The 22,139-nt window shown below is 41.5% G+C and overlaps 2 protein-coding genes across 2 annotated transcripts in view; one reads left to right on the top strand and one right to left on the bottom strand.

The window, feature by feature from the left end:
• The window catches only part of LOC121719390 (NACHT, LRR and PYD domains-containing protein 12-like), a 705,660-nt gene that overhangs the window by 516,015 nt on the left and 167,506 nt on the right, over positions 1–22,139 (bottom strand). The gene's annotated exons all lie outside the window — the stretch shown is intronic.
• The window catches only part of LOC121719420 (Fc receptor-like A), a 132,822-nt gene that overhangs the window by 57,439 nt on the left and 53,244 nt on the right, over positions 1–22,139 (top strand). The window contains exons 2-3 of the mRNA XM_042105036.1: positions 17,612–17,679; positions 21,857–21,928. Coding sequence (XP_041960970.1) covers positions 21,885–21,928 — 44 coding nt within the window. The 5' untranslated portion in view covers positions 17,612–17,679; positions 21,857–21,884. The remainder of the gene's footprint in view (positions 1–17,611; positions 17,680–21,856; positions 21,929–22,139) is intronic.

Raw genomic sequence — 22,139 nt, 5'->3', positions numbered from 1 at the left:
ATTTAGATATCGCCATTGAGACCTTTCTGACAGATCTCTGACGGTGGATACTCTCTTTGCCACATATGTTTGAATCAGGGCTTTGAACCAGAATTTTTTCCCAATTGGTTCTGAACAGAATCCGAAACAGTTTTTTAACATTTCTGGTTTTCGGTTCAATCCTAAAATTGACATTCCTGAACCGGTTAGAATAAAAAATAAAGTTTCCGAACCGGTTAATAACGTTCCATGTAAGCTGCGGAACATACAGGTGCTGGTCATATAATTAGAATATCATGAAAAATATTTTTTTTCTTTTTTCAGTAATTCCATTCAAAAAGTGAAACTTGTATAATGTATGCATTCATTCCACACAGACTGATATATTTCAAGTGTTTATTTCTTTTAATTTTGATGATTATAACTGACAACTAATGAAAACCCCAAATTCAGTATCTCAGAAAATTAATTCAATTCAATTTATTGTGCTTATAGAGTGCCAAAACATTACACAATGGAATCCGGGCAGAGTTGTCATAGGCAGGTGATGGGTCGCTAGGCTGTACGGGCCAGGAATCCAGATAGGGGGACAGTAATAGAGCAGTCGAGGATGGGACTTCAGGTGAGATGGGTGAGAGGAGGGCCAACACACGGATGGTTGATGACTGGTGATGATATACCTCACAAGTGAGGTACAGTAAGGGGGAAGAAAGAGAGATGTAGAGTGGGTTAGTATTACTGAAAATCCGAATGGTTAATGTTAATAAGTAATCAGTGGTACTATACTGTATATTGATACAGTATATCATAGTGAGAATAGGCAAGAGAGGGAGAGTTGAGAAAGAGAGAGAAGGGGGGGGGAGGGGGTTGTACGGCGTGGCACATGAAAGGTCCATGACAGCACTATGCTATAGCAGCATAACTAATGGCGCCCTTACATTGTACGATTTTGGTCTGTTTTCAGAGTCAGCGACTAAATTTCCAAAGTCGGACAGAAATCATGGGAGTTGTACTGGAATCGCGGCGCGTTCCTGTCAACTAGATCGTTAAGTGTAAGGTGCCAGTCTTAGCGGTTTTAAGTCAGTCGGAGTCAGTCCTTTTCTAGTTTTGCCATTACGACAATATGACAATTGATATTATCGCAAGTCTTTCTAGTCGTGGCTCATGCAAATAGTGACGTGAACTATAAAAACCAAAAGTGACCTCTCTCCAACACCAAACAGGAAGGGGCAAAGTAGGCGACAGCTGTAGCCTATATGATTATTTGTTATTCTTATAATATTAGTCATTTCTTATACATATTTAGTCAGCTCTTCCACGTCACAGAATAACTCTATATCGGTTATGGATGTCACGCATGAAACAATGCTGCAGAAACACAAAAATACGACTTTGAGTTTAGTAATGATTTCATTTCCTGTTTATCTATTGCATGATGGGTAATAATTTAAAGGAATCTAGTTGCAGTCTTGTAAACAGTGACCCTGCAAGATCCCTAGTCATTGCAAAATCATAGTCTGTGATTTAAAACTCTACTACTCGTCTTTAGATGTCAGAGGGTCTGAGATTGTAGTCTTTAAGTATAAGTATAAGTATATCTACTCTTGATCCCGTGAGGGAAATTTGGTCTCTGCATTTAACCCAATCCGTGAATAAGTGAAACACACAGTGAGGTGAGGCACACACTAATCCCGGCGAGTGAGCTGCCTGCATCAACAGCGGTGCTCGGGGAGCAGTAAGGGGTTAGGTGCCTTGCTCAAGGGCACTTCAGTCGCGCCTACTGGTCGGGGTTCGAACCGGCAACCCTCCGGTTCCAAGTCCGAAGCGCTAACCAGTAGGCCACGGCTGCCCCTTTCAAAAATCTTTTCCAAATATTTGCAAATCTTTCCAAAGTATCAGTGTAAGGAGGGCTTAAGGCATGGTGAGGGGTAGTCGACACCAGCACAGGTATGGTCAGTGACTGCCAGTCGCACGAGGACTCAGCAGGGTGATCCATTCCAAAATCCCTGAGGTGGGTGAAGTTCCACACCGCACCATACCTAACTATGGGAGGCAGTAAAGAGGTATGTTTTAAGTCTAGACTTAAAAATAGGAATAAAAAAAATTGAATATTGTGAAAAGGTTCAATATTGAAGACACCTGCGGGGCATACTACTGTGACCGGGGCCAACCCCGAAATTACAATGACCCGACTATGGCACCCACAGGGACAAAAAGAGGGGAGGAAATCCCACCTGACAGTTCTAAATTAGTTTAACAAGTTCGTAAGTAAAACAGAAGAGTACGGAAGCGTATTAGGGCCACATGAAGAGAAAATATTTTTGAAAATTCTGATAAAAGTCAGAGTTTTCGAGAAAAAAGTAAAAAAATTTGAGAATCAAAGTCAAAATTTTCGAGAAACAAAGTCAGAAATAATTTCTGAGATTAAAGTCAGAATTTCTGAGAAAAAAGTCGAAAATCTTGAGAATAAAAGTCAAAATTTCTGAGAAAAAAGTCAGAAATGATTTCTGAGATTAAAGTCAGAATTTCTGAGAAAAAAAGTCAAAATTTTCGAGATAAAAAGTCGAAAATTTTGAGAAAACAAAGTCACAAATCTGCCAGAAACAGCAGCGAGACCCTCACAACAGAGCCTTCGACGGAACTGGTTCGTGTTTTGCTGCTGATATGGATGACTTAATTAAGCTTTATTTCAGGATCGGGTTTAATAACAAGGAGATCCTTGGTGTCTTGGCACAGAATCACAATATTGTGATTTCTGTCCATACTTTTTCGGCGTTGTCGCAAACTTCGCCTTTTCAGGTGGCGAAATCAGGGTATTGAATTGAGGGTATGCAAATATTCCTAAGAAGAGAACACGGCGATGTATTTGCCGGCGACAAGAGCTTCTTGTATGGCCGCAGCACTGCAAATCAGCGCATTGAATCCTGGTGGGGTATCCTTCGCAAGGAGAGCACGCAATTTTGGATGAACCTTTTCAAATCAATGCAAGATGCTGGTCACTTCTCCGGTGATTCCTTGGATAAGAGTCTGATGCAATTTTGCTTCCTCAAACTAGTTCAGGTAGGCGCTCTGCATTATCCCTGAAGACAATAATTCTCCCAAACTCTTTCTCTCTCTCTCTCTCTCTCTCTCACACACACACCCACACACACACATTAAACAGATTCACTGCTTGAGTTAAGTTCACATGCCAGCGCAGCAGCCATTCTCAAAACGCCATATAGGCCATAAAAAACCCTAGGCATGGAGGTAATCATTCAACTTTTTATTTGGTTTTCATGTATGAAAGTATAATCATACAATAACATAAAATCATATAGAACAATATAAACATAAAACATATAACATATAACAGACAGCACTGATAGTGTATGATGTGTCCCCTTTTGAGTCAGATATTAAAGCAAATAATAAAAATACATAAAAAAGAGAAGACATATACATGTGCAGAAAAATTATAGTTTTTAGCAGCCATAGCAGCACCTCCCTTCCTTATAGCATACCAACAATACCATAGGCAAAAAAGTGATCCCATGACTTCCCAAAGTTCTCGTTTTCATTATTGACTCTTGCCAGCATGTCCTCATAAGATCTGCTCATGCCATATTGTAAAAATGCACAGTAAATGATTTCGATGTACATCATTGACAACATCAGATAATTATGTAGCAAACCTAGACTAATTAAGCATGGATAGATGGATAGATCTGTTGTGTTTTGCAAATGTCTTTTTAATAGCTTTTAATAGATTTCGTATGTGGCTCGCGCGTGGCACAAAGGTGTGCACTCTCGATTTTGAAGATTGAATGCATATTTCAAAATATGCTTATTTACGTAGGACGTTTATCGCTGCACTGTACTGTTTCCAAGGGGACCAGTTTCAGGGGAGCTCCATCCCATGGATCGTGTACTGACAGGTCTCACTTTGATGATAGTCAGTCACAATTTAAAAAACGGATTAGATTACTGGAGAACCGCTTGTGGGTTAAGATGCAAGATGATTATCATGTCTGACCTCAACAATAAAGACTCCCTGTATGCAATTTGCTGATCACGCGGATTTTGCAACAACACGCCAACAAAGGGTAGGCCTATGTAGTGACCACTCAAAATAAAAGTGTGCAATAAACTGCCTAGCTCAGGCTACTTTGGACTTGAGACTTTGACTAAACAAACGACAATTCCGACTGCAAGGTCCCAAATTGAAACGAGCGATAGGCTAATGCCACATAGCTAGACAGCAAGTGGCAGACTGAGCGACGTCACTTATGCTGAAGACTGTTTTTGAGTCACATTGTTGCAAATTTCAAACAATGATGCATCATTCCACAAAATGGTTTGTCTTCAGTATTAGGAAGTTATTCAGTAAGCTTAATACACATTTAGCCTTAACTCAAAACAGTTGTTAGTTGTTATGTCATTCTGATCTGTAGAAATGTCACATGCAGCCATGCCTAAATGTATTACACATGTATTAGAGGCCACATTAATTATAGGCTATAATTAATGTGGCCTCGAATTATTCATTATTGAATGCTTAGCTGGAATGATGTTTCCCTATCATCCTATTTTTAAAGCAGGCATACCTGTGGGCATGTAATTGAGCTACGGGTTTTCTTCAGGCATGTTTGAACGGGCACTGCACTAGTATGAACAATGTATGAACATACATGTACAGATATGTGCTATGTAGTAGCAGTAACATTAAAATAGTAGTAAGAACAATAAAGATATATGCAGTGTATTAACATAATATATTATAAGACAAACAATATGGATATTCAGTATGAACCATATAGACAGAAATGTATAGTACAGCTATGTGAAGTGTGGTAACAGTACCATTGTAGTGCAGGAACAGTAACATGAAATAGTATAACTAAGAATAAGTGTATGTGCCCATCTCCACCACATATATCATTATCCGAGCTCTGTTAATATACATTCCTACAACTTCAGAGTCTGACAATTATAAAAAACAATACAGAATGAATGCCAAATTAAGACAAGTTATAGTATTTTTAGGGGATAAAAGGCACTCCCCGGTGATAATGCCCATGCCACATTCTTGTCCTCAACTTGTATACTTTTACAATACTATTTTCACATACTGTATTTATACGTCTGCATTTACATGTGTTAATTTTGTGAAGTTGAGGTGTTTAGAGTTTGTAGGTCATTGTATCAAAGTTGAATGGTCTGCAATGTGTGCTTGTATGCATACTTTGCAGCCTGTGAGATTTATATAATAATTAATGATATATATAAATTGTATAACATGTACATAGTATGTATATAAATGAACATGTTTGTCACATTAAATTGCATGTTTTTCTAAAATGCCCTTGTATTTTGTTCATGTGTTCCTTTTTAAGATTCAGCTATATTTATCAGTATTATCTCAACTTTTGTTGGAAGATCACATTCACAATAATTTGGACTTTAACAAGATTTAAAACAAATATTAAGTACTTCAAATGTAACACTTTCTTGGAAACGGCAATATAATGTTTAAAATGTGACATAGCCCTGTACCACAGAATAATAATTGTATTATGAAATGGAGACAACATTAGCTGTTGGGAAATTCAACAGTATTATTTTGCATAGGGATATAATTTACACACTGCCTACCCTGCCACAGACCTCACAGCATGCCATCACTGAATAACAATGTAAGTGACAAATAAAATCACTTTGACTTTTTCAACGGTTTGTAAAGCATTTACTGAAAACTCATTTTACTCATTGTTTTCAATGTACTCAAGTACAAACAAGTTCAAACAATACATAGGCCTATTGTGCTCAAACAGTATAGGCCTACACTATATAAAACATGACAGCTTTACAAAAATACAAAAGTACAAATACAAAATATAACTGCATACAAAAAAGTTCTTTAGTGTGCTAGAGAACAGTACAGTATACTTAACAGTATAGATCAATATTTAAAATAGTATACGTTTCAAATGCATGTAAAAACATGTATGACCAATATGCATGTGACAAGGTGAAACATCTGAAGGTCAGGTTCAAACAACACATATGCCTAAAATTGTGTTCAATCAACACATATGCATCATAGAAAACATGGCAGTGGCCCTTTAAAGCCTAAACCGATGTAACGTAACCTGACCCTAGCCAGATGAATTTTGTTCCGCTTAGCTCCGCCTAGCTTCACTCACATCCATCTGGGACCTCTTCCATTGAGAGTGATTTCTGCAACCGACTTTATGGTTCAGCCAATCAGGACGCAGGGCGGGAGTTTCATAGATGTGACATAGCGTAGAAGCGACTGTGAGACTGTTATCAGCGTCACGGGTTGGCTTTGATGTAAGTGGTTGAAGTAGCACGTCAATAGATGACGGACAAGTGGCTTATTCAATCATATGCAAGCATTTTTTGATTAGGCCCAGCCTTCTGAAGCAACACTTCAATGGATCGGTTCCAGATGGATGAGTGGAGCTAGGCGGAGCGAAATTCATCTGGCTAGGGTCAGGTTAGATGTAACGGGCAAACACCACAAAGCCACAAAAATAACTGCATCAAAAAAAGTTAATTAGATTTGTAAAGACCAGTATATAACAGTATACCGGTACATCAGTACTTCAAATGCATATATAACGTCCATGAGCAATGTGCATGTGACAATCCAAAACATCAAAAGCTTTCTTTGCAGTGAACAGTAATCCAGCACAACTGAAAAGCTCCTCACAGGCAGCTGAGGCAGGCAGGCCAATGTTGAGTTGCAGAGAGTTTTTTTATATTTGGAAACGAGCAGAAGGTTCAGCAGATTAAAGGGCGTCGAACTGGGGGGGGGGGGAGTGGGAAATATAGGGCCCCAATGGAGGAGAGGGCCCTTGAAAAGTGGAATATCGGGGGCACAACATTTTCACCAGGCATTAGTAATAACTCAGGTAAATCCACACATAAAAAATCCAAACAACTCCATAAGTAGAGTCATGTGTAATGAAGTGGAATAACACAGGGAAAAAGTATTGAACACGCTAAGAAAAAGCACTAAGGCAAGGAAAGGGAAGGAACGAGCTGGAATTTGTAGTAGTTATCCTTTCTATCTGTGCAAATTAATATAAGCTTGGTTAGTAGCCTACATATTGATGGGCTATAAAAAGGTTTTTCATTACCAAGGTGTCACACAAGAAACATGTCATAATGGATAAAAGCAAAAAGCTCTCCCAAGACCTTTGCAACCTTATTGTTGCAAAACATATCAATGAAACTGCTGGTTACAGGTGCATTTCAAAACTTCAGAATCTTCCGGTAAGCAGCATGGGAGCCATTATCTGCAAGTTAAAGGAACATCACTGCATCATCAACCGGCCATGCACAGGATCTCCTCGCAATATTTCTGACCAGGGAGTCAGAAGGATAGTCAATTCCAAGAGCCAAGGGCCACTCGGAGAAAGCTCCAGAAAGACTTGAAGGCAGCCAATTCAATTAAATTCAATTAAACAGTTGTGGAAGTAACTAAAGATCACGATTCACAAGAGGGACCCCTGGAATCTGTTTAGAACAATGGGCCAAAATCACACCTGATACTGCGACTAATAAGTTTTGTCATATAGAAAATGTCTTGAAGCTGTCATTACAAAGGCTTTTCCATGAAGTATTGAAGAAATTTCAGTAGGCACGTTCAATACTTTTTTCCTGTGTCATTCCACGTTATTACACATAACTCTTATGTTTGGATTTTTTATATGTGTGTTAATATAATGTGTCGAAATTTTCGAATAGACTCACTGGAAGTTTAGGCTAATTACTGAAAAAAACATTTACGCGTTCAATACTTATTTCCACCATATATTTATTTTACCTGAATATTTTAACTTCCAAATGTTAATGTCAAAATGAATGTAAGACGAAATTTTAAGTTTAACTGACTGGATTTTGTATACAACATAGTGATAACTGTCTAAGGTCACTCTCACTCTCACTCTCCCTTGCTAAAGAGCTAAATGGTTTAGTCCGCCTGCACAATTCATAAGGTAGTCTATCTTTTGTTTATTTAGGGACCGTTCGTTATTTATAAACGGGGTCACCGGAGGAAAATAGGGGAGGGTCATGTCTTTTTATTCTTTGTTGAGGGGAGGGTCACCTAACTTTTGTATTAATGAAAACAGCAAAAAATCAAAGTGGCTTGTTTGATTGTTGATTTCTGTCGCCATATAACGTTCTCTTTCGTTCCATAGCTCTGTCAACATTGAACAATGAAAATAAGGGAGATTTCCCGGGTTTCTCACGCAAAATACAGAAAATGTCAACATTCGTCCCCATTAACGTTGGAAGGGTTGGAGCAACAAAGTAGCCTAGGCTACTTTATTCACGCCTAACAGCCTATATCCATTTGGTCAACTTTATCCAGCCCTAAAAAAGCTAAATTTAACTTTGGTTTACCTGTAGTTTACCGTGTAGCCTAACTTTAAACAGTGTGCATGCTTAACATAGCCTAAAGCATACTTGTGCTTCATTCATCCACACATCCAGCTCCTAACGTTTTGACAAGCATTTCTACCAATTGACCTTGTTCCTGCCCATCTCTAGCTTTGCTGTCTCCATCCTTTCTGTTTTTGTTGTTTGCAAAAAAATATATAGTATTTATTGGTAACCAGCAACAAGTGCAATTTGTTATTCGCTGTCATTCTCTCTACTGCCAACAAAAATGTGTTACGTTCCAAATAGCAGTGCGTAATTCTGCTTCATAAAGTTGAACAAATACATTTGGTCATATAAATAGCCAGTTTATGGTCTACAGTGTAGTTGGTAAGTTATGGTAGGCCAACTTGGAGTGAATATACAGGTGGAATTCTTTGTCTAGCTGAGTAGGTGCGCACGTAGGCATAGGCTACGGCCGAACACTGCAAGCGCTAATAATTCGTGCTCTCACGACAACCACAATCGTTAACTTAAATAGGCCTAGGTTAACACTCTGAGTTCGCATTCAAGCAAGCAAAACGATGATTTGAATACATCTGTTTCTCTGGAAGGACAAGGGGTAACAGCAGGACAACACAGAGACAGGCCAGAATGCAGGACTAATGTTATGAGAGTATTACACTAATATGAGATATTCTACGGAAAAATATATTAAAACGGCAAGACAGCGGGGAAACGTTAAAATGATAAACCCGGAAAAAGTTGGCATGTTAGGTATTTTTCGGTCCCTGTGATTATTTGTGAAATTGTGCAAACGGCCTTTTCAAGTCATTTGAGAAGGAAGGAGTGTAGCAAGCTCCCAAATTGACGCTCGTCTGAGAAATTGAGTTTTGGATAATGTTCAGCTTCGGCAGCTTTACAATGACTGAGGAAGCCTAGAGACGAGTCCATAGCAACAAGGTGTTTGCTTGAACATCTCCGCAATCATTAGTGCTAAAACGAACTGAGACAACCCATTGAAATAGCGGAAAATACACATAATCTGATGCATCTCATGATCCAGCTCCATCTCCATCACTTTCAGAAAGACTGCATGGCGCCAGCTTGATTCATGTCCTGTTGTAGGCTAGCCTATATGCTGATCATTATCAGGCTAGTGGTTTAGGGCGCGATTTTTTCTCTCTCCCTTTCTGTTTTCTGTCTTAACTTTTTTTTTTTACTCAAGTAACGGATGGGATTTTTGATGTAGCAAAGTACAATACTTCACTCAAAATGTAATCAAGTAAAATTTAAAATACAGATTTTATAAGGGTAAGGCTATTTGCACCCCTGGTACAATTAGCAGTGTATGCTATTCGTACCCTGGTGCAATAAGAAGTTAATTCTATTCGTACCCCGGTGCACACAGCAATGTGTCCTATTAGTACCCCGTCTGGTACAAATATCAATGTATGCTATTCGTACCCCGGTGCACACAGCAATGTGTCCTATTAGTACCCCGTCTGGTACAAATATCAATGTATGCTATCCGTACCCCGGTGCACACAGCAAAGTGTTCTATTAGTACCTTGTCTGGTACAAATATCAGTGCATGCTATTTGCACCCCTGTGCATTTAATCTGGCATATTGATCACACAATGTAATATTTTTTTTTTTTTAAAACAAGCAACATGTTTTTTTTGTTGTTACATAACAGAGTGTGAATAGCTCAGCTGTGTAATAGACACTCTGAATAAGGTATGCTGTTTGCATCAATGTACAGTTAGAAGTGGATGCTATTTGTACCCAGGTGTTTATAGTACTGCATGCTATTTACACCCTTGTGCATGAACTAGCTAATTGTTGCAATCAAAACTTCCGTTTGAGAACCGATTTCTTGTTCAAATTGTGCGCCTTCTCTCCAGAGACGTTGGTATACATGCACTCACTCCGCCAAAACGCATCACATGGGAATCGAACCCCGGTCTCCCGCGTGCCAGCCCTTGCCTGTGACCAGTGCACAATCTGCTTCAACGTTTGCAGGTAAACTTATAGTTTATAGGCCTGAACGCAAGTACACCTCGCTGCAGCCTGCGGGAAGGCGAGGCTTGACATCAAGCCCCGCCCACATCCAACTCAGCCATGTTTTCTTTGCCTACGTCACTCCCCATACTTACAACCGGACCCGCGTCACACAGAGCAGGTTGTTTGCGCCATGCCCCTTTTGAGGGGAAAACATTCCCTCAGAACAAGCCAGAGTGAACCGGTAGACATGTACCAACCACACAGCTAAGAACCCCTCCCTGAGTTTCTTTTGCCTACCATGTCCTCAAAAAAATCCTGACAGAAGAAAATTATGGCTACAAGCCATAAGAAGAGAAGACCGTATGACACTTCTGGTCACTGAGTGGGGTTGTTGCACCACTTCGTACTCGGGAGACTGAAGGGACATGTTTTTATATTAATTGAATTAAGCTTTTGTAGGTATCTTTCACGGTCAACGACCGGCAAAGTGGTTATGTATTGAGTGGTCATATTGATTTGTGGTATTTTTTGTTATTATTTACTCTTGCGATTTCTGTACGAATTACGTTTATTGACCCTAATTTGCGTTGGAGTTAATGAGAGGGGTTGTTTGTTTTCCCCCCGAAAGGGGCGGGAACGTTTGTCACGAGTCAAGTTCCCGGATGTGCCGGTCTAACGTATACGCTTTGGCTTTACTTCCGACAGCCCGGTAGCGAATTATATAGTATATTGTTTCATATTAGATGATAGAAACTGATGATGTAGGCTAAACACAAATTACATTTCATGCAACCACTGTGAATTTTTCATGTAGGCCTAGGCTAGTTACTGTAATTGGGTTCGTGTACTTTTTCGTTCATTTGATTTCCGGTTTTGAAACAATAAACGTGCACATTCAAAAAAATGGTCATTTTAAATATTGATGACAATGTGTTCAAATGTAAAATGAGCCATATTTCATTTCATTTAGCCCTCAAAAGTAGAATGGTGTGTTGTTTCATTATCATGGACTATCAGTTTAACAGCAAGAATTCTCAATTACAACCAAATGTCGGCTACAAAGGGGCGATTTTGCTTTATTAACAGGTGAACTAGAAGCATGCATTGTGTAACGTTAACTGGTCAGATCAAGCTAGACATATCCTCATCTCAAATATAAGCTACTGCCCAGCAAGCAGCTATCGGACCACCGGTAGATAGGCTACTTGTCAGCAACCCGCGATGGTAACGTTAGGCCACCGGCAGTCCACCGTATAAATGAATAAAGAAAAGGTGGTCAAAGCTGCGGCTCGTTAGCCCAGCGGACCGCGGTAGAACCGATATGCAAAAACTCAGCGGTCCGCCGGCGACAGCGAAACTGGGCCGCCGCCAGCCTCTTGCCATCTGGGTGGTTAACTTTGCTGGCTAGCTAGCCCGCTAGCTAGTTCCTATCTGATGAACGAGTAGTGTGACAATGGAAATGTTGGTGCTGTTGCGAGTTGTTGCACTGGTTTGAATCCACAGTTTACGTGTTGAATTACACAATAAAACGTGTTTTGCAGTAAGTTGCTGGTTTGTAGAATGTAGCACTAGCAGCTCGCTCAGTCTCGTTGCGAGTCCTGGCTCTCTCTGCTGACTGCCTCCCTCTCGCCGCCAGCAATTTCAAACTGCGTGACGTAATACAAAGAAACATGGCTGACTTGGATGTGGGCTGGGCTTGATGTCAAGCCCCGCCTTCCAGCAGGCTGCAGCGAGATGCTCCTCCCTGAACGTCATATTCACGAAATTTCTGTTAGCTAACAAACTGACGGTTGTATGTGTTCACTGAACAAAGATTATGAAAATAAAACACAACTTTTCCATCTCAACTTTAATTTGAACAGATATTAGTGCTGAAACCGTTCAGAATTCTTCACTTTCTGCTGACGAAAAAACGAATGTCGGCCATGTTTTTTGGGCACGCGAGCAACATGTTTTTGTTGTTATGTAACAGGGTGTGAATAGCCCAGTTGTGTGGCCAAGGCTATTCGTACCAGGGGTACGAATAGACACTCCGATTTTATAAATACTTAAAAAATACTACATGTACTTCAGAGCGGTAGAAAATATGACCGCCGCCCAGTCCAGCACATTTTTTCCACAAAAATAAGTCACGCTGAAAGGCATATATGATTCTAACTGTCTCACTGAATTGCATTATGCACACTCAATTCTCACTGGTATCTGCTAGACAACAAGTACCAAAACATGATTAGTTCATAGATTTCACATGTAAAATACATTTTATACAACCCCACCCCCATCTTGCCTGTTCATAATTCTGAGAAATTCTTGAATTGTGTGCATGTGTGCGTGTACATGTTTATGTGTGTGGGTGTGTGTGTGTGTATGTGTGCGCCTGCATATGTGCCTGTGTTTGTGCATGTGCATGCATGTGTACATTACATTACATTACATTACATTACATTTGGCTGACGCTTTTTAACCAAAGCGACTAACAACATGGTAAACAGTACGTTTTAGAACAATTCTCACAATTTTAGGACAGTTTAAAAAAACATTAGAGTACAGTAAGAATAAGTGCGTCGGTGAGTGCTGTTTTTAACAGTTACTTGTCAGTTTAAAACGGCTGGTGAGTGCTAGGATCAGTAAGACTTGTTGTAAGTGTTGCTATGAGAGTAGATGTTCTCTAAAGAGCTGGGTCTTCAGGAGCTTTTTGAAAGTGGAAAAGGATGTCCCTGCCCTTGTAAGAACTGGCAGTGTGTTCCACCAACGAGGAACAACAGATGAGAAAAGTTTGGATTGGCTTGAGCGTACCGGTGGTAGAGCTAGACGTCGTTCGTCAGAGGAGCGCAGCGGTCTGGAGGTAGTGTAAGTCTGTATGAGGGCATTCAAGTAGGTGGGAGCAGAGCCGGAGACTACTTTGTAGGCAAGTGTTAGAGACTTGAATTTGATGCGGGCCGCCATAGGTAGCCAGTGTAGCTGGATGAGCAGCGGGGTAACATGTGCCCTTTTGGGTTGGTTGTAGACCAGGCGCGCCGCCGCGTTCTGGATCATCTGAAGTGGTTTCACTGCGCAGGCTGGGAGACCTGTCAGGAGGGCATTGCAGTAGTCGAGTCGTGAGATGACTATTGCCTGAACCAGAAGTTGGGTAGCATCTTGAGTCAAGTAAGTCCTGATTTTCCGTATGTTGTAGAGTGCAAAACGGCATGACCGGGCGACTGAGGCAACATGATCTGAGAAGTTTAGTTGGTTGTCAAGAACAACTCCTAGATTTCTTGCAGTCCTGGTCGGTGAAACAGACAGGGAGTCAAATTTGATGTTGATGTCGTGGTGTATGGTAGGTTTAGCTGGGATGACCAGCAGTTCAGTCTTTGAGAGGTTCAGCTGGAGGTGGTGTGCCTTCATCCATGTAGCTATGTCTGAAAGGCAATCCGAGATCCGTGCTGAAACCAGGGGGTCGTCAGGTGGAAAGGACAGATAGAGCTGTGTGTCGTCTGCATAGCAGTGGTATGAGAAGCCGTGCGAACGGATAATCTGTCCCAAGGAGGTGGTGTAGATAGCAAAGAGGAGGGGGCCCAGCACTGAGCCCTGGGGGACCCCTGTGGTGAGATGGTGAGGTGCGGATAGCTGACCAAGCCATGATACGTTAAACGAGCGTCCTGTGAGGTAGGATTCAAACCAGGAGAGAGCAGAACCGGAGATTCCCATGTCAGCGAGTATAGAGAGAAGGATACGGTGATTAACCGTGTCAAAGGCAGCCGATAAGTCAAGCAGAATGAGTACTGATGACCGAGCGGTCGCCCTGGCTTCTTTTAAGGCTTCTGTTACAGACAGCAGAGCCGTTTCGGTAGAGTGGCCGCTTTTGAACCCAGACTGATTTGGATCCAGAAGGTTGTTCTGTGAAAGGAAGTCAGAGACCTGTTTGGAGACTGCTCGTTCAATGCCTTTGGATAGGAAAGGCAGGAGTGAGACAGGGCGGTAGTTCTCGACTTGAGCAGGGTTGAGAGAAGCTTTCTTAAGTAACGGTGTTACCCGGGCCATTTTGAACGCTGTTGGAAATGTGCCGGAGGTTAGCGAGGCATTGATCACATGTGTGATAGCTGGAGCGATGGTCGGGCTGATGGATTGAAGTAGGCTCGTAGGTATAGGGTCCAGCGAGCATGTGGTAGGACGGCTGCATGTCAGGAGTCTGGACACTTCACTCTCGGAGAGAGGCATGAATGCTGAAAAAGATGTTCCAGCAGTCCCTAGAGGTTGTAGGAGTGCGGTATCTGAGTCAGATGCGTTGAGTGGGCATGTAGAGAATTGACTGCTGATTGCCGCCACTTTGTTTGTAAAAAATGAGGCGAGGGTATCTGCAGTAAGGCTGGATGGAGGAGGAGGCAGCTGAGGGTTGAGTAGCGATTTGAAGGTTGAGAAAATTTTTCGAGTGTCTGTAGCGCTGTTGATTTTGTCATGGTAGAAAGCAGTCTTAGCAGCAGTGATGCTGGCTGAGAAGGAGGTCAGGAGTGTCTGGTAGTTTTTGAGGTCGTCAGCTAGTTTGGATTTGTGCCATTTCCTCTCCGCGGCTCTGAGTTTGGTGCGCTGCGATCGGAGGGTATCATTTAGCCATGGATGAGAATGTTTGGATCGAGCTGGCCTTGTGGCAGGAGGGCACAGCTCGTCTAGACACGAGCTCAGTGTGGAGCAGAGCGAGTCAGTGGCTTCATTAACCTCCAGAGAGGAGAAGGTGTTGAGTGGAGGTAGACCGGAGGCAACCACAGAGGAGAAGTGCGTTGGAGACAGGTTCCGGATGTTGCGGCGGAACATGACCATCGGCTGAGGAGCCGGAGGCGGTTCTGACAGGCTGACGTTGAACTGGATGAAGAAGTGGTCAGAAAGATGGAGAGGCGTCACCATGAGGGTGTCTGTGCTGCAGTTCCGAGTGAAGATCAAGTCAAGCTCTTTGCCAGCTTTGTGAGTCGGTGGGCTTTGAACCAGTTCGAGGTCAAAGGAGTGGACCAGGGCCAAAAAGTCCGCTGAGCCTGGGGCATCTAAGTGGATGTTCATATCACCGAGAACAAGAAGCGGACAGTCATGCTCAGGGATGGAGGATAGCAGAGTGTCAAGTTCGTCAATAAAGTCGCCTAGTTGGCCTGGAGGGCGGTAGATGACCAGCACGTAGAGTTTTGCTGGGGCGATCACTGTGATGGCATGGAATTCGAATGAGACATATTTGTTTGAAGGCAGTAGCGGGGTGAATTTCCATTTGTTGGAGATCAGCAGGCCCGTCCCGCCTCCTCGTCCAGATAGGCGAGGGGTGTGGGATAGTGTAAGGTTAGTGGAGAGTGCAGCCGGGGTGGCAGTGTTCTCTGGTTTGATCCAAGTCTCAGTGAGAGCAAGGAGTTCCAATGAAAGGTGGTTGGCATAGCCAGTTATGAAGTCGGTTTTGTTGACTGCGGATTGACAGTTCCACAAGCCCATGGAGAAGGAGGTTTCTGTCGGTGAGGACCGTTTAAGTTCCTGGAGGTGAAGGGGATTTCTGCCCCTTTTGACATTTCTGCCCCTTTTGGCATGATGCCGGTTTCTGCAATGGCCGGTGATAACAGATATGGTGGAACGGCACATTTTGCCTTTGTCGGTGCCTGTGCTCGGTGAACTTGCACAGGTAAACTTGCTTGTCTTGACCGCGTCCGTCTTAAACGAGGCTGGCTGAAACGAGGGCTGCCGCTTATGCTGACGCTTCAGCAGCAGCCACTATTTTTATTCTGCTAGGAATTGCATGCAGCTGTCTTCCTGTCTCACTAATGATGCATCAGCGTAGACCGCCCTCTGACGTTCGCACAGCTTAGATTGTTCAAAAGGGTGTTAATTACTGTCAACTGAAAGTCCGCTCGCTCACACCGACAGAAACTCACAGGGTACATATGTCTACTGTGTGAGTGTGTCATACGTATGATTACTGTGAATGTATGTGTGTGCGTGTGTATCTGTTTATGCACATGTGTACATATGGAATGGGTTAACATGACCCCTGAAGGCAGACATAGTCAAAAAATTGGTGATCCTAGGCCCTACGGTTCTCAAGATATTCACAGAAAACTCTGTTGGTGTACGGGCACTAAATGTACACATAAATTATTTTGTTGTAAGGCCCCCCATGAACGAAAGTTCACAAAACTTGGCATGCATTCGGAGGGTGTCATAATGATCCTACACTTTCAATTTCGTGCAGTTTTGACCATGTCAGCCAGAGAAATTGTGATGAAAACACCTCATTTTTTGCTTTTTAATTTTTAACTAGGTGGCGCTATACATGACATAAGTGGTAATGGGATGGGTTGACATGCCCCCTTAAGACCAACATACAAAAAAAAGGTGGTCCTCCTAGGCCCTATGGTTCTCGAGATATTCACAGAAAACTGTCTCCGGCCACCTACAGGCCAGTTGGTGTATAGTAACATAAATTAATTTATTGTGTGGCCCACCGTGCATTCAGAGGGTGTCATAATGATCCTACACTTCCAATTTCGTGCAGTTTTGAGTATGTTAGGTCACAGATACCTGGAATTACAAAACATTTTTACTTTTTTGTGTTTAACTAGGTGGTGCTATACATGAAATGAGTGGTTATGGAATGGGTTGACATGGCGCCTTGAGATCAACATACAAAAAAAATGCTCCTCCTAAACCCTACGGTTCTCGAGATATTAACGGAAAACTGTGTCTGCCCTACCCTCCTTTCAGGCGTCCAGTCCAGCGGGGGAGCTACAGATCAAAACGAAAAACGATGGATCCATGCTATCCATGTGGGGTTACATGCCCATGCATGTACATTACATGCATACCCCGGTCTTTCAGTGTCCCGGGAATCCTTGACGGAAATTTGGCCATGCGAAAAAAAGAAAAAAAATCTTTGCTGCGCGGCAGTCATAATAAAATACAAAGAAAAACTACTCAATACAGTAACGTGAGTAAATGTATTTCGTTACTTTCCACCTCTGCATATTGTTATACACGTTCTAAAGAACGGATAACAATGGAAAATTCAACAAAGCATTGGAATAATCTTTATTAATGATTGCTTACTTGTGGACCTTCCTTATGTTTCCCATGCTGTGAGCAAAGCATGTTACAAACACTAGAGAAGCATGCTCCATTTTGTGATCCCACTTCAGTTCATCAAAATGGAGCATGCCTCTCTCAGTGTGCAACCTGTCCAACAGGTTTTGGCTCCTTCAAGTAATCAGCACTGATTTCCTTTATGTGCAGTTGACACCAGACTCACAGCCTTTCTATATCCTCATATCAAGAACATCTGTGATTCCCTAAGAGAGAGGGTAAGTTTCACCATTTTATATGTTTAATCTTTTTAGAAAGACGTGCTCCTTAAAGATATACATGCTGCTTCTGATTGTGATGCCAGTCTGAGGAAGACCAGTCATACTTGAAAGGTCACACTGGCAAATTCACAATTCAGTGGGAGCTATATGATGTGCAGTTCATTCCATGTTTTAAGGTTCCTTGAGCAATTCTGAGAATTATTTTTTTTCGGGGCACTGTGGTACAAGTTCTGTTGAGAAGAGGCAATTGTCTCTAAACTGATTTTGAACTGAAAATATTCATTCTTTTTATTAATATATGTGCTTTGAAGCACAATATCAACAGATGATGACTGACCTTCGATGTTTACTCCCAACCATAGATTATTCTAGACACGATCATTACGATCATAATGTTTGTTTACAATATTATTGTAACCAATCAAATATTCCAACACGCAAATAGGCAAACAAGGAAGTACATTTGACTTGGAGGATGGAAAAAAAAAAAAACATTCAGGAATGTGGCTGTACATCTTCGGATTTTGTGTTTGCGTGGTAACCACAAAACTATGCAGAACAACAGGATAAGGTGTTCATTGGAACAGTTTGTAACTTCATGAGCATATCGCAGCCACTTCTGGGACATAGCTATAATCATCTTTGTTTTATCTACACAAAAAGTCAAACAGTTCAGAACTTACATGATGGAGAATAAAGCCAAATCTTCACTCACAACTGAAGAATGAGAATATTTGTTTTTATGGTGCAAGCTCGGGGCCTGCTACCAATTGCCATTGTGCAATGTGTTTGTAAAGAAACTGGCATACAAATAGACCTCATATGATTCACAGAGGTCACAAATAGGCCACTAGTCTGAACAGGGCGAAAAAAAAAAAAAACTATTCAAACCCATAGAATAAAACCACATATCTGGGCCATGTCTCCACTCACAACTGAAGACAGAAAAAGTTTGCTTTTTATCCTGCAAGCTTGGGACCCGCTACTTAAATGACAAAGCAAAGCATTTGTGCAATGTGATCATGTTTGTAAAGAAACAGGCACATACAAAGTCCTCTGTGAAGTCGGCACCCCATATAATTCACATCGGTCACAAATAGACCACTCTGACCAGGGCTCATACAGAAAAATATTTAGATTATATTATGGCCATTTTAAAATTAAACATAAGCATATTGGGCAAATATCTCCTAAAGGCTTCTCTAGCCGCCCTCTACCTTGCCTAACGCTACTGCGGCCTCTTTCTCTTTTCCAGCTAATCAACCCTCCCCACTTTTCTCTTTGCCTACCCAGGGTGCTGCGCAACCTCCTCCCCCTTCCCCTGTAGCAACCGCATCACTACCTTTTTTCGTAACCAGAAGTGGTGACCTATTTTCCCCCTGACATGTCCTCTTTTTGAGACCTAAAATGCGTCTGGCCTGAATTTCAAAATTGTTCGGGATTTTGTTCTTAGCAATGGCATCACTGGACCCTTTTTACTCGGGCTTATACCCCAGTACTGAACTGCTGTGCCCAGTCAAATATCAAGTTCAGGTTCAACTCGTCACACAGATATCACACATATCACCTGAACGAGCAGAATGAGCTTTCCAATGATATTAGTGCCAAGTTACTGTGATAAATGGTTTGCGAGAAAACAAACATTGAACTTGCATGAAATGTATTTGCGTTCTGTACACAGCTCTGCACACCCATTACTTGCGGTGAAATATCTCACTCACTCTGTACAATAAGCAGTATGATTGTCTGGAATATGGCAATATAATAACCATGATGGCTAAGCAATTTACAAAAAATGTATGTACTGACATACATAGTATGCCAAGGGCGTAAGTTTGGTCTCAGCTTTGGTGGGGACACAATCCTAACTCCTGTTGTCACAATACCGAAATTATTGATTTGGGGGCCCCCAACACATTGACGCCATCAGTAATATTGAATATTGTGTGATCTTTCACATCAGTGGCGATCCTAGACTTAGATTGACCCTCCAAACACACACACACACACACACAAACACATATAGAATGCGATGGCTTATTGTACTTGTGAGTGAAGAGTGAGTGAGACATTTCACAGGCAATCAATTAGATATACACACCACAGATGTCATGACATTAAAGACAAGTAATAATTTAAATATCAATATGATGTATTCAAATGAATAAATATGTTTAGCTATGAGTAACCATAAAATATTATAAATTATTTACAAAATCTATAAAATGTAAATTAATTCCAAAATATGAAATAGAAACCTATGACATAAGCCATCACAGTGGCGCCGGCAGGCGTAATCCTGTACGCACTGTGCGTACAATGTTTTCACAGCTTTATTTATGAAATCTTTCAATATTAGCCTACAACAATAAAAAAAAGTGTGACAACTAGCCTATATTTATTGACTCATTGAAGCTAGCTACCTATGGCAAGTTGCATTGCAAGTTAGCTCTGGGGTAGCAAAAATCTAAGTGTGCCGCCTTCACGTACCGGAGATCACAGTATCCACTTGAAGGCAGAGGACAAAAGTGTGTTCAGGAAAACGTCTGCATTTCAGACTTTTTCATCCCTGCGAGAGTTTAACAGGTGCGATAATTCAAAATCCCCATGTTATTTTCCCATAGGAAAAATCGCCAGATACCGGATGTCAAAGATGGCAGCTTTTTTGTAGGCGAACTTCAGAGGTCTATGACATGATAACGATTGGCCTGTGGGGCGTGGCTTTGCATGGGTCAATTCTGACGCTTAAAAACACAACGTTCCATTCATTCATAGGATAATAGCCTCATTCAGTCATGAAAAGAAAACAACAGCAGCAGCTTAATATTTTTCAGTCGTTAACCGTAATGTTACAAGATGTAGGCGTAGGCCTACTGTTCTTAGCAGTGATGCTGACACTGACAGCAGTGAGAGATTCTCCTCTACGGTCATGGTCTACACATTTTTAAAATGTTGAATTGTTTGCTTTCCTCTGTAGGCTTATTTTAAAAAATAAAGCACTGTTTGGAACAGGGATTCAGTTAATGCGTAGAGCAGAGGTTCTCAACCTTTTTGGGGCTAAGGCGCGTCATGAAGAGTCAAGTTGGTGCGGGTGTTAAAAGTCCTTGACTGCATAGGCCTATCATCTAAAAGTTTGGGACAACCAAAACAGCAGTGTAGGCCTATTTCTCTATCGCAAACTTGGTTTATTTTTTCTTTTCTTTCCCTTTTTTGTTGATTGGGCAGTGAAGTTATAATGTGTATAAGGTATGTTCACCTAATTTGCTCTGTAAAGGTATTCCTGTCCTTCCCAAACTGCATTGTATGTTTAGCAACCAGAATTTAAAAAAAAAAATCCCAGGGGAGAAATCTCCCTCATCCCAGAACTTTTAAAAAGCTTGAAACACCCCTATAGCCCACGTAGCCTACAGGCAGTGTTGTAAAAGTTAGACGCTTCATGCGGTAGGCTATTTGATAAGGGATGACATGTGTAGGTTGACGTGATTAAGAGGGGCTTCTGTCCCAATTCATGTAAAGGTTTTTCTTAGACTCAATAAGGAGAGGCCTACTGTACATGTTAGGTTAGCCTACATTTACCAAAAGCGCAAATTTTGTAAATAAGGTCGGGTATCTTTTTTGTATGGTGCGTACTATGGAATACAACCCCTAGCGGCGTCCCTGAGCCATTACATCACACTATTAAAGCGCCTGAGAGATCCAACATGTTTGTAGAGGTGGAGCTCAACCTGTAAGATATATGACCGAATCCTACATGTGAGATAACTTCGTTTTTCAAGATTATTGATTGGTCAGTGGGCGGTAGTTTTACACAATTTGAGCTATAACCAGGTTTGGTTGACAGCATAACACCATGGTGATACAGCGATGCTAAAACAGAGGCACTTTTGTGTCACAGCATACCCTGGCTTTGAGCGCAACATACCTCGCTAACCCACTAATCGAGATTCGTAGTATAGCCCACAGGGTAGGTGCAGAGAATAAATCCCCATGGTTACTTATGTGACATCTCTTTTGTGAAACCAAGTCAAGGCTAAATTAATCCAGGATAACCAAAAAATCCCAGCTTAATCCCTTATCTAGGTTTTGTGAAATACCCCTCTGATATGTAGGCCTACATTTAATATTTTGTTAGAATATAAGTCAACATTATTCTTTACATATTTCTTCTGTTCAGTCCAAGAGAGCTCTCCCACTGAGAGAGAATGATGCCGACCAACCCAGGGAGCTCGGCTGATGCTCATGGAAGGTGAGTTTCCCAATCCTAATCTCCTCCCACTCATTTCACTCTTCAAAGGCAAAAGTATGGGAATATATTTGTCTCATAAAAATGTGTAAATGCAAATAAGGTAACATTTTATTTTAATGTGTCGCTGTTACAGTGTACCTACCTAATTAGGTACAGTGGTACAACCTGTGTAACAACATGTACTATCAGGTACTATCATTGTATATTGTAC

Source organism: Alosa sapidissima, chromosome 9 (assembly GCF_018492685.1).
Source record: "Alosa sapidissima isolate fAloSap1 chromosome 9, fAloSap1.pri, whole genome shotgun sequence".
Classification (NCBI taxonomy): domain Eukaryota; kingdom Metazoa; phylum Chordata; class Actinopteri; order Clupeiformes; family Clupeidae; genus Alosa; species Alosa sapidissima.
The sequence above is the reverse complement of the archived record's forward strand: the minus strand, read 5'-3'. Positions and strand labels throughout refer to the sequence as shown.